This window comes from Mya arenaria, chromosome 3 (assembly GCF_026914265.1).
Source record: "Mya arenaria isolate MELC-2E11 chromosome 3, ASM2691426v1".
In the NCBI taxonomy this organism is placed as follows: domain Eukaryota; kingdom Metazoa; phylum Mollusca; class Bivalvia; order Myida; family Myidae; genus Mya; species Mya arenaria.
The window spans coordinates 33,704,008-33,717,213 of record NC_069124.1 but is presented as its reverse complement, the minus strand read 5'-3'; the positions used below and the strand labels follow the sequence as shown (position 1 = coordinate 33,717,213).

Genomic DNA, 13,206 nt, shown 5'->3' with positions numbered 1-13,206 from the left:
TGTATACTAATCACTGATCACAATCTAAGAAAGAAAATACACTATATTTTAAGAAAGCAATAAAATATAGTAGAATTTATTCATTGGATATTGTCTTAGAAGAAATGCATGTATATGTCAATGAGCAAAACATTGATCTTGATTTGTTTACCACATAAGACAAGTATCTAGACGTTGTGTCGCGAAACCAAAATATGGACAACCGAATGTAACAAAGCACGCCGTATGTGTGTCAAGAACCACAATATGAACAACCAAAGTTTACCAAGTGTGTCTAATGCGTGTCGAAAACCACAATATGAACAGCCGAATATAACCGAAGCCCATCTAGTGGGTGTCAATAACCACAATATGAACAGCCGAATATAACCGTACCCCATCTAATGTGTGTCAAGAACCACAATATGAACAGCCGAATATAACCGAAGCCCATCTAATGTGTGTCCAGAACCACAATATGAACAACCGAATATTACTGAAGCCCATCTAATGTGTGTTGAGAACCACAATATGAACAGCCGAATATTACTGAAGCCCATCTAATGTGTGTTGAGAACCACAATAATTATGAACAACCGAATATTACCGAAGCCCGTCTAAATTGTGTTGGGAACCACAATATGAACAGCTGAATATAACCGAAGCCCATCAAAGTGTGTCGAGAACCACAATATGAACAGCCGAATATAACCGAAGCCTATCTAATGTGTGTCGAAAACCACAATATGAACAGCCGAATATAACCGAAGCCCATCTAATATGTGTCGAAAACCACAATATGAACAGCCGAATATAACTGAAGCCCATTAATGTGTGTCGAAAACCACAATATGGATACCCGATTATTACCGAAGTACAGTCAAACCTGGTTGAACGGTCACCTGCTTTAAATGGCCACCTGCCTTATCGGGCCACTCCAAATTCCCCCCGTACGTTTTTACTTTATAAAGGACGTGCATTAAGCCAGGTCGGCTAGGTGAGAAACGAGTGCGCTGACCAGTGCGCTAACCGGACAACAAATTGTATCGAAACGGCTTTGGTTATATTTGGGAGGACCAGTATGTAAAAAATGAACGTGTTTTTCTTGCTGAATATGTACCTAGATTTAGAGATCAGCATCTTCAAACAAAAAAATGTACGTCTAATGGACGCTAAACGTTCCCTATCTATCAACCTATAACAATGTACAATAACTTATAAGTACTGATACGTATAATGTGAACCAGTTTCTAACTTATCCAAGATTTTATCGAGACAAATATTCTGATTAAGTTTTATTAAGATTTGAGCGGATATATTGCCTCTTTGTGCTCTCAAGATTTCTATAATTATTAACATAACGACCCAGTTTTTGAATCCATGTGACTCACTATTAAAGTCTACAAGATTGTATCAAGGGGAACATTCTGACAACAGTGTCTACAAAGTATGACCAACCAATACCCATATTTGGTTCAGGACATGATTGTTCCTCAGATTTGACTTAGTGACCTAGTTTCTGATCTTATTTGACCCAGTTGCAAACTAGTCAATGAGGTCAACGAGAAAAAAAATATGCTGATTAAATTTTATGAATATTGGACCATAAAAACTGTTTCTTTCAAGAATATATATTTCTACGACTTAGACTTAGTTATCTAGTTAACTTTAAAAATGCAGTGAGATTTCATCAAATGTAACATTCACGGTGTCAAAGTTTGAACATTATCTGACGTAGCATTACAAAGATATGGTTCAAGACAAAATAAATCTAAGATTTTACCTACTGACATAATGCTTGGACCCATATGCCACAATTTAAAAAGCGGTGGATAGTTCATCAAGGGGAACGTTCTGACTAAGTTTGAACATCATCTGAGCAATCCCTACCAAAAGATGGAGACGGATGGACGGATGGACGTTTAAGTACGGTAAAAACAAAAAAGAATGCACTGAAATTGAATTCATCATGTGTTTTATTTATAAATGAAGTTTATATTATAGATAACCCAAAAAAGGACGAAGTGCACTTCCGGTGAACTAAGAGTGCACATGAAGTGCACTTACTGTCAAATTTGGTCTTAACAGTACTGTAGATTTGTCTTTGGTTTTGATGTAGTGAACTAGTTATTTTACACATAGCGATCCATATTTGAAAATACCTATAATTCATCTTAACAATTTTTCTGAGCAAATTCCATTATGAAACGTGGAAAATTGCACCTGATTTTATTACATAAGATAATTCTATGTTCCGACCTAGTGACTTTGTTTTTGACTCGACATGACCCATAAACTTGTCCAATCATTAATTTTGAACAAGTTTCATGTTGATAAGAGGAAAAGTATACATTCTTCTGCATTCACAAAATTGTATTATGATTTGGCCTAGTTGTATTATCCGACACAGCCATATTCATACTTGGCCATCTTAAACAGGTTCTTTGTTGGTCCGATGAACATTGTAATAAAGTTCTTAAAATTTTAACGAGGAAACTAATTGTAAATAAAAAGCTCAACAACAAATGTGATGGAATTTCTAAAACCTACGGTCAGAGCGATACACTTTTCATGAAACTCCAGATTTTATGCAAGTTCTAGAAGATCAGATTTGGATTTTTTATCAGAACTTTTAGATTTTGCACAACAACATTCCCGATATTTTTTTTTTAAAAAGGGAAAAATAAGAAACCATACTCATCGTAATGTCCGTTTCAACACATAACAAAATGTTATCATCATCATCATCATATACATGATTGATATTTTTTCTTGCATATCTAAAATTATCAATTTGTGGAAAAAATCATGATTTAAGGTATGCAAGAAAAATTATCAATCAGGTTTTTCCAGTCCGGATCGAAAAATCCGACCTTCGGGCACGCTACGTGACCGGTAACCCGGCAAGCCTCGTTACCGGCTTACGCGCGTGCCCGAGGGTCGGATTTTTCTATCCGTACAGGAAACCTATGATATATACTTATATTCTTATCATCTAATTATTATTATTATTATTATTATTATTATTATTATTATTATTATTATTATTATTATTATTATTATAATTATTATTATTATTATTATTATTATTATTATTATTATTATTATTATTATTATTATTACTATTATTATTATCATCATCATCATCATCATCATCATCATCATCATCATCATCATCATCATCATCATCATCATCATCATCATCATTATTATCATTATCATTATTTTATTTTATTTTTATATTTACATGTTCTGGATGTCGTTTAATTTCTAACACAAATACAATTGAGGGAAATAGACGATGACGGTGATTAAAATATCGTGAAAAATATAATGGGTTGATACCGACAAACAAAGTCGTTACGAAATTCTTGTAAAACGGGGCGCAACACTAATATTTGTTTGAATACGGACACTTCCGTGGACGATATCAGCTATTACTGACAGACAAGATATAAGCAAACAAAAATTACAAAACATGGAAACACAAACACAACCAGAATCAGTCACATTCAAGGTCCCTGAGGTATTAAATTTCTTTTTATTTTCAGCATATTCGGACAATTATTATTCGGATGTTGTTTTTAAATTACAACCTATTTAAATATTTGAGAAAATGCGTTTACAAATTCATGTTTTAGTTCGATCCAAAGTTTGTACACAAACAAAATGCAAAATTACAACCTTTCATATCTTTCTATTGGACTTCAAATATAAGGGTTCGGAACTCGACCATTTTATTACGTAGGAGAAATCATAATTTTTTGACACCATGGCCTAGCCTCAATAATGCGCGTTTAGGGAACTTGTTTAACATTTGGATATTCATTTTGTTCCCTGAACACCACAAGTCAATTGAGCAGTACCAATGTAAAATATATTCTTCAACTATTACTCCACAATATTTAACACTTCACCGTTAAATTAAAACACAAAAATTACACTTTAATTATTTTAGCCAATACCTTTTACTTATAACACTTAAGTGTTTTATGAAACACAAATAATTAGTTTAATTTAGATCGACTTCTGTCAATAAAGCATCGCCATTTTGAAACCATCTAGCAGTAGTCCACCTAAATGGTCGTCAACCAGTCTTTTGACGATTTTTAGACTATGGCAGACTGGTGACGTCCACCATCCCAGCAAAAAGTAGCAAACGGGCCTTGCGCAGAGGATCCTCGCGGCCACAATTTTTAAATTATCTTTGTTATAAATTCAAATTTCTACGAAAATATCATTGCCTACTATCAAACACACATTTATTTATGTCATTATGCCGAAAAAACATGTTCAGATACCATAATGCACTTACATGCATGGATTGTATCCATTAATCTGTAAATCTAGGACAAATCTGACAGGTTGTGTACATGTATGAAATGGGGTAGAGGATTTCGAATATTTTGGTCGTTAATAGGCTCGGTTAAATAACACTATTAAAAATGCAACCATTTCTATGCGCTGAACGCTAACGTGTTTGATGGGTCAAGTTGGGAGAAGTTGATGATGATGATGTTCGTGATGATGATGATGATGATGATGATGATGATGATGATTAGGTATCACCATTTTTGAACACTGTTGCGTTGCTCTGCACAATACATAGAAAAGCGAGGATAACTGTGACTGCGCACAGGGTTAACAATCATTGACGGATGGGTACAAATTTATTCGATAAAAATCAACATGTATAAAAAATGGTGGACTGCTACGCTCATTTCGTGACCCAGAGTATATTTATGTGAAAATAACAACTCTAACGACAAATCCAACCCAGTTAAGATCACTTTCAGGTACATTTCGAACAATTATATCATTATTATTCAACATCGATGCATAATATTACTATATATTCTTTCGCCCAGTGTTAAATGGTAGAGAGTTGTAGCGTTACAGGGATACACATGAAATGTCAAAATAATAAAAAAGTATTCCTGATCGCTCATTATTGTAGCTACATCTAGCAGGTGCCTGTTATCTTTCCGCTCAATATACAGTACACTCCACGCGGAACTACCACTTTCCTCGGTGACTCGGAGGCGTTTTTAAGGTTAGGTAGATAGATAGATAGATAATCTTCGTCTGTGAAACTTGGTAAGTGTGAAAGTTACGATTGATGTCCTTTGGATGTCCGAAAATTAGGTACGCGAAATAAATTATTTTTATAAATAATTACGGGCAAAAAATATCAAATAAATTAAACAAAAATAGTTACAGTGGGAGATTCTTATCGGTTTTCCTCCGAGTTTCGCGGTGTTTTTACCTCCGAGTAACGCGGCGATTGTAATTATACGGTCCACTGATCAGCCTCGGTGGGTGAACGAGTTAAAACGCTGAGGAAAGAGGATTATGATCAATTGCATGTCGTGTCCGCGATTACCAAAATCCGCCGAGGAAAACGGAAAGTGGTAGTTCCGCGTGGATTGTACTGTACTTAGCGCTGGGATCTGTCATTCTTGGCTAGGAAAACAAGTGGGTTATGGACGCGTAGAGTCGCCAAATCAAAAATCGTCAAAGACTCTAAAGCAGCTGTTTATATGGACTAACCATGGCCATGCTACTGCTCTGCTGATTTCGTGATGTATTGTTAAGCTTTCTTAAATAATCCAGGTGCAGGTTCCTGGATTCGACGTTCAAGGGGCGTAACTTAGAGGCGTTACCTTTAGCCATGCGACCCTCCCTCAACCGAAATTTATTTGATCTAAAGTGTTGGGAGTAGACTCCAAGAAAATATTAACAATTTCTGGTCTAAAATAGTGCATTTTAGTCGTATTTATGACTTTTCTCTTATATTCAAATAAAAAATAAACTTGGGACAATTGAAGGGGGCGAGGGTGGCGGGGGCGCACAGGGTGCTACCCCTAGATCTGCTAGAGTAAACAGCATGAGATTCAATGTATTTCCCTTCATTTTTGATCACGGCTTAAAACTATACATTTTGAAGACAATTCGAAATGAGAACTAGTCCGTAGAAGTAGACACCATTAAGGTTTTTTATTATGGCAGACTCGTGGCGTCCATACCCGATTTTTAATCCATGGTGAATGATGTCCTTGATAATCATAAAAATGTTATTGATGAAAGTTCTCTAAAGTATATGAATATTATAAAACTGACCTCAAAGTTAAATGCACATTGTTTGCACATTATTAAAGGAAAATAGACTACAACACAACTGGCCCGTACCTATTTTCAATGTCCATTTTAACAGGTGGTGGTTCTGAACACTTGCAAGGTTTCTTATGCTGTTCCATTTTGCAATGATATGGTTTCAACTTGGAAAGTGCTCATACTAAACCAGATATCATAAGGAAATAAAACCTGAAGTTTTTGATAGTTTAATTCATATTGAGAACACTGCAACTAGTTATGTTAAGGATTTTAGCTTCGTGTTGATATATGTAGATGTATATTCATGTACTGATGATTGCTGTTTTCTTGAAGGATCCAGCATCAATTGAGAAAGAACAAGAAGCCAAGCTGAAGGCAAAATATGGACCATTGGTAAAGAAACCTGGTGGTGGGTCTGCACTGCTCCAAAAGCGGTTGAACAAAGGGGTAAATAAATATATTTATTACTATGAAGATTGGAAAGACTCTTTCTTAAAGCTGTGCTCTCACAGAAATACTATTTTTACAACTTTTTTATTTTATTATGGAAAGAGCAAATTTTTGCTAAAACCCATATAAACCAGTCATACAAGACTGCTGACATAATATTAGAAGAGCCAGTTTTTGCGAAAATCCATGGAAACCAGTTAAATAAGACAACTGACAAAAAATTAGATCGCAGATTTTTATATCTAAGTTCAAAAATTGATGTTTTTATGCATTTTTCTTAAACCGTTAGTATTGGTTTAGCCCATAAAACATTAATTTTCGAATGGAAATATGAAAATCTGCAAATAATTTTTTATCAGCAATCTTATATCATCGGTTTGCAGATATTTATGCAAAAAAATTGCTCTTTCCAAGACAAAAAGTAAAAAAAGTTGTAATAATGGTAAATCTGTGAGAGTGCAGCTTTAAATACATATATTATGATTCATGTCAAATTGAAATTCTTACTTCGATTTTTTTATAGTAATCAGACTGTCTGTCCACCACTTTGATTTCTTTATAGTAATCAGACCGCCTGTCCGCATTTCTGTCACTGCATTTTCTGATTAATGTATTTTCTAATCAAGAATGCTTAGGCCCAAAGACCTCAAACTTAGTAGGTAGGTTGGTAATGACCAGCAGATAAAGCCTCTGTATTTTGTAGTCAGTTGGTCTAAGTTCATGGTTGTTGTGATGACAAGCTGAAAATCCATTTCCGATCAATTACTGAAGAATGCTTAGACTCAGAGAGTTCAAACTTGGTAGGCATGTTGGTAATGATCAGCAGACAAACCAAATACAATTAGAGGTTAGTGAGTCAAACAACATGGTTTTGGTGACCTCGAGCTGAAAGTCTGTATCTGATCAATAACTGAAGAATGCTTACAGGTAAGCCCATAGACGAGTTGATACCCACTTTATCCACTTTACAGTGACTTTTCATTTTCATGTACATAACTTCACTCTTTAAAAATGTTACAGATCAATATTTCCAAACTTCACGAGAAGGTAGGGTATGTCATCATGAAAATATGTTACATACACAAGGCTATCTGTTCATACAGACGAAGATACTAAGGTCTATCTGTCCAACGAGGCCTTTTAGGGACATTTGTCATGTTCCTGTGACAGCTCTTATTACATCGATCCGACCTGTCAATCAAACTAATCATTATTGACCAATGAGAAAGCTGCAAATTATTCACCGAGTCCCGTCCGCCATCTTTACCCCCACACACAGCAGCGATAACTGTTTACAACCGGACATTTTATTGAAGTTTTAAGACTTATTTGTGAAAATGGTTAAACGATGCGGATGGGGAATATGTTATGCGGATGAAAGGTATCCGGAGGGACAAAATGGAGGCCGATTTAAACGATTTCCGACCTATAATTCGACTTTGAGAAGTGCAAATGCTGGATAAAAGCCTGTGGACGGCCACACGAGAAACTGAATTTTAACAGGATAAACCAGCACGAAGATGTCTGCTCGAAGGTTAGTAAATTAAAATTTGGTTTTATCGTAAAACGATCAAAATACAATCATTTCAATTCTGAATTCTGCAAATGTTTATTTTGTTTACTTTCTTGTGTCCTAAATATTGACCTCCATGATCATGCTAGTTTAAACCTTAAACAGTTTCCATCAGGTTATGAATGTTTCAAGTTTAAACTACTGTTTTATTGTATAATATGTTACTGACTGGCATTGTGGAGTCTTGTCACACTAATTATATTTTACTATTATGCATATTTAAGCACTTTCATGGATGAAATGGACCATCTAAAGAGTATCCTGACCCATTATCAGCTGATGGCTGGAGAATAAAATCTTCAAGAAAACTCCCCACAAAGCGGTCACTTGGAAAGGAAACTTATGGCAGCATTTATACACAAAATGCACAAGTGTATGCATTTAATACAATATATCACATGCCTGTACGTTAGAGTTTTATTTATCTTTATGGAGTGCGCGAAAGATTGAATAACATGTACCATGTAGGATAAATTGCAAAACTGAGACTGTATTATTTTGTAGACTTCTACTCATTTTTAAAATGCCACTGTTCCTTTTTCAATACAAAACAACAGCATTATAGTTACGTATATTTTAATACAAGTATTTTACAGAACAGAACACTCAAAAGAACTGAACAGAACATTATTACACGGAAATTATACATTTTTTTGTGCAAATTTACATATAAATATATCAACATTACAACAATTTCTTTCAGAGAAAAGCTGGTCCAGGATCCTGCAGACACTGTACCAGGAGTAGAAACACAGACCGAATGTCCATGTAAGTGAAACCAACACTCTAACAATGCCTGTGATCTTGTTGTCAGTTCTGTTTTACTTGAGTCTTCACAGGTTGTGTGGTAATTTAATGGTGTGAACTCTTTCGGTAAATCAATAGGTGCTGCATTTAAAACAGAGGTATTCCCACTCTCTTGAGAAATGGTAGGAGTCAGTTTTAAACATCTTGTCTTAAATGTAAAAATTATTATGCATTTATTTTCAGGGACATCACCTTTGGATATGTTTGCACTTACCGCTCAGAATGCTTCCCTAAAAGAATAGTTGTCACAAAAAAAAGTCCAAGTTAGGGAATTACAGTTTGCACTTTAAAGTGTTGTGAAATTCAGATTTTAAAGCAACTGGTGGGAATATAAACAAACTTTAAATGTCGATATAGTTCTGCTCAAAGAAGCAAGAGTTAAAATTTGTTTAAATATTATACAGGAATCACATGATTTTATTTCTGCTTCTTTGATATAATTGAATAACTGTTAGTTTATTCATGTTTGGAATAAAGCATTGTAAAGTGAATTGTGTGTTTGTAGTTTATTTAATTAAATTTTAAATTTGTAAACTTGGTCTGTGTATCTATCTGGCAAAGGACAGGTTTCGTTTTCCGACTGTGCTACTATGACTTAGTTCACTGGAACTGGCTTGATCTTTGATCCCTTTGGCACATTCCATTATTGGGGAATACTTGTGTAACTTTGTTGATCAGGAACATGGGTGAAGTTGTGCAACTTGAGTTCCTAAAGTGACTTGATTAAGCCAACCACGTGTGAACAATGACCGCTCAATCTATAAAGAAAACAGAGATTGTTGACAGAAGTTATCAAAACAAAAGCATGATATCATGCTGTGAAATTGGCATCTTTATCCTACACTGACCCGTGAAGTATCATTTGACTTTCCAGATGTTAAATGTTTAAAACGAGGCAGTAACTAGAAATATGAAAACCAATAAATTGAAATACAACATACAGTATATTACTTCTTTCTCTACTCGACGACTTGCAAATATTTTTTTCGCATTCCGTATTACGGTATGAAATGTAAAAGACATGGCGATCTAAAATTGCTTATATTACATAATGTATATTTAAGAATAAAGCTACCAGTATAATAAAATTTGTAAAATACAATTGGAAATCCACATACCCTGGCTGCCTTTCATGAGCAATACGTATATCGTATGTCCGGGAATCCCTCTCCACATCGACACTTAACATATGAGGCTTGTCGCTTTTTTTTTCTCATTGAACGAAGGCCAGCATCTCGCGGTTACATGGCAGATACTTTCCTCTTCCAAAACTTTAATGTCATGAATACAACCTTGTAGAAAGTAATTTAATCCCTTTTCTAACACCTTTCTCGATAATTTGGCATGATCTGGTAAATATTTAACTGATATATTGTCCGGAATCTTCGCAATCGGAATCGGACTCTGATGCTTTCGTAGCAGCGAGAGCCGCCATTTTGAATTTACGCTTGGGGCGCGTAGTAACAATATCTAAGGGGGCGGAGCTTATCTTGGCATCTCGGATCGATGTTTTGTCTTATTATGATCAACTGCTATATTAATTATACAAATTGCATATGGTATCATTCATATAGCACATGCATTAAAAAAACGTCATTGATACATATTAGTGTTTGAATAAAACTCATTGTAAATTGAATTTAATCTAGTTAGATACATGTAGTACAAGTCCATTTAAATCCATTAAATGTTAAATATATCAACTTTGCTTTATAATAAAAAGGAATAAATGATTTTCATTTGTTTAATAGTCCATGTACAATACAGTCGAAAAAAGCATCGTTAAATGCTGTTCCTCACTTCTTATTTATTTCCTAACTCTGGAATTTTTGCAATAATGAACTTGTGTATCTTACTTGCAGCCAAAGTATTTTGACTCCGGTGACTACAACATGGCAAAAGCAAAGATGAATAACCCGAAAAAGCCGCTCCCTGCACGAGAAAAGCTCATGTTACAAGAATCATTGGGCGCTGCCATCCCTACCCCTGGAGAGGTAGAACACATGAGACGACCTTCACAAATAGCCAGCAAGCTTTTGATCCATGATGTCGAAGGAGAGGGAGACGGACAGATTGACGGATAGATACTATTCTGCAGTTACAGTGCATACACATTACCGCAGATATTCCTAACACGCATTCATAGAAACTTACTGTATGTAGTGTCATGAAGCGTATTCTGTAAACAAAAACGTAATGTTTAAATGGAACTTAAACTCCTTGGTGAATTTTGTTTTTTGGCTTGCAAACAATTCGTTTGGATTGGAAAAATAGAAATTCTTGAAGTGCAATGGTCACCATTTCTTTTCAAAATTGAGATCAATTTCCATACTGTTTCCTAGTTATTTTCTTGTAAGAATTCCCTCCTGTTGATATTGTGTAAGATTAAAAAAACTCACTCAACAGTTGTAAAAATCTTGTTTTGGTCTTGGTGTTTATTGTTATTATTGGTAATCTTTAAACAGTATTGGATATTTGGATGGTGATTTGTTTTGTCTTTGTCCCTTTGTTTTAAGCCATGATCATTTGGTGCCATGTTAACAAACAGTCTCAAGTCCGAGTTAAGACTCAAGAGGCCAATCTGCAAATCGTCATTTTTTTGTTGTAACATATTTTCTAGCAGATCAAATTCTACGAACTTTGTGAAATTACTATTTGAAATGTCACATGTTCTATTATTTGTATATATGTTTTTGCATGAAATAAAGACCTTTTGTAATTTTGATAAAAGTGCTTCTCTGAGCCAGAGTCTGGACTCGGATTGAGACTGTTGTAATCATAGGCCTTAGACTTAGTGAATTGTAGTAACTGAGCTTATACATGTACAATATAAAACATACTTGTAACACTGTATTATGGTATGAAGATTTTTTAATTATAAATAAAATCTGTTTAAATATCCTTGCCCTTCTGTACTGCTTAGCATATGGTTGAATAGCCCTTGTTCTAGTAATGATTCTGTTTAAAGAATGTTTATTTAAACTATTTTATGCGGCTGAAACTCAAATTACAGTTAAATGAAAGCTTATATAGTTTTATCAAGCTCTGTAATATCAGTGCTCCAGTTAGGCCTAAATAGCAGGGTGGGGCACACCCCTGCCCTACTCTAGCTCCCTGCATCCATTTTACTACACCCTGTTTTGTACTTTTGTTTGACAAAGTCAATTTTCAGAAATATGTATAAAAATAATTGATATTCACAATTTTGACACTAAAGTTAAAAATAACAGCTAAGGTACCGTTATATATAACAAACTGTTAGTATTAAAGTAGTTTCAACTCATACACAATATTTTTTAAAGATTTGAACATTGGCCCTTGCAAGTATACATTTTAAGGTTAAGCTAAATATTGCAATGAATTCCATTTTTGTTTTATTCATTTCACTGATGTAGTTCACTTTTTGTTTTGTAGCTAACCGTACGGTTATGTGTCTTTGTTGAGTTTATATTGAAGAGCATTTAGGTGCATTGATCCATAGCAATGGCCAGTGATTACTATTCCCTTATTTTACAAGAAAAATATGCTGAAAATTCATTATAAGAACATTGGTAAGTGTGGATAACATAGATTATATCTTTCAGTTATAGTAATTTGGGTAATCTTAAAAAGAACAAGGTTGTCAGAGAATGTTCAGCCTAAAACTGACAAATTGACCCAGCTTAGGTTATTTGAAACCTTAGCGTTTTTGCCTTAAATAAGTTATAAAAACTTTATAAGTGGTTCATTGTTAATAGAAAGCTCATGAATGTTGTTGAATGTTCAGATGATTAATGACTTAAATGTAAACTTTCCCTTTGAAGAAAGATATTGTAGTCCTGTGTAAAAGATAATGTTGAAATATAAGGTATCTGCTTGATTATGCTAAACCAGAAGAATTTGGATTGCTGTAATCTTCATAACACCATGTGTATTGAAGTGTTCTTGCATAATGTCATTCTTAGGAAATGGTTCTTTCTCTTCTGTGTTTTCAGTTGAATTGAGTATATGAAGATAGAATGGAAATAAAAGCAGTTGTTTTCTATGTACTCTTAAAATGGTTGCCAAGACAACAAACATAGCTGTTCAGAAAACATACGTTTAAAATTGTATATCCAGACATTTTATGTTCCATGTTACCATAGGTACATGTCAGGAAAATTGTTTGTCATTGTAACAGTTTTGAAAAAATAAATTGTTGTCATGTTTTTTTTCATTCTTGCAATATACTCCTTATATAATAAGGCCATTGATTCTATGTTAAACATCTGGTTCGATTTTCAAATCTTACCTACCCAGCAGGT

General features: G+C 34.4%; 1 protein-coding gene and 1 long non-coding RNA gene across 2 annotated transcripts; both read left to right on the top strand.

Annotated features, from left to right (window-relative positions):
* The first annotated feature begins 3,329 nt into the window (after positions 1–3,329).
* On the top strand, positions 3,330–13,110 carry LOC128227994 (cAMP-regulated phosphoprotein 19-like). Its single transcript, XM_052939002.1, has 3 exons — positions 3,330–3,505; positions 6,427–6,540; positions 10,786–13,110. Exons 1-3 carry the CDS (start codon positions 3,458–3,460, stop codon positions 11,005–11,007), a joined length of 384 nt encoding a protein of 127 aa, XP_052794962.1. The 5' UTR covers positions 3,330–3,457; the 3' UTR covers positions 11,008–13,110.
* LOC128227995 (uncharacterized) lies at positions 6,999–10,771 on the top strand. The gene is made up of 4 exons (XR_008259879.1): positions 6,999–8,077; positions 8,341–8,520; positions 8,820–8,884; positions 9,107–10,771. It is a non-coding gene; the product is annotated as an uncharacterized LOC128227995 (long non-coding RNA).
* Positions 13,111–13,206: the final 96 nt, after the last annotated feature.

What these genes read in the sequence shown, in the direction of transcription:
- LOC128227994 (XM_052939002.1), top strand. Translation starts at nt 3,458, where the DNA reads ATGGAAACACAAACACAACCAGAATCAGTCACATTCAAGGTCCCTGAG. An exon ending in TCACATTCAAGGTCCCTGAG is followed by an intron (nt 3,506 to 6,426) that starts GTATTAAATTTC and finishes GTTTTCTTGAAG; the next exon opens with GATCCAGCATCAATTGAGAA. An exon ending in AAAAGCGGTTGAACAAAGGG is followed by an intron (nt 6,541 to 10,785) that starts GTAAATAAATAT and finishes TCTTACTTGCAG; the next exon opens with CCAAAGTATTTTGACTCCGG.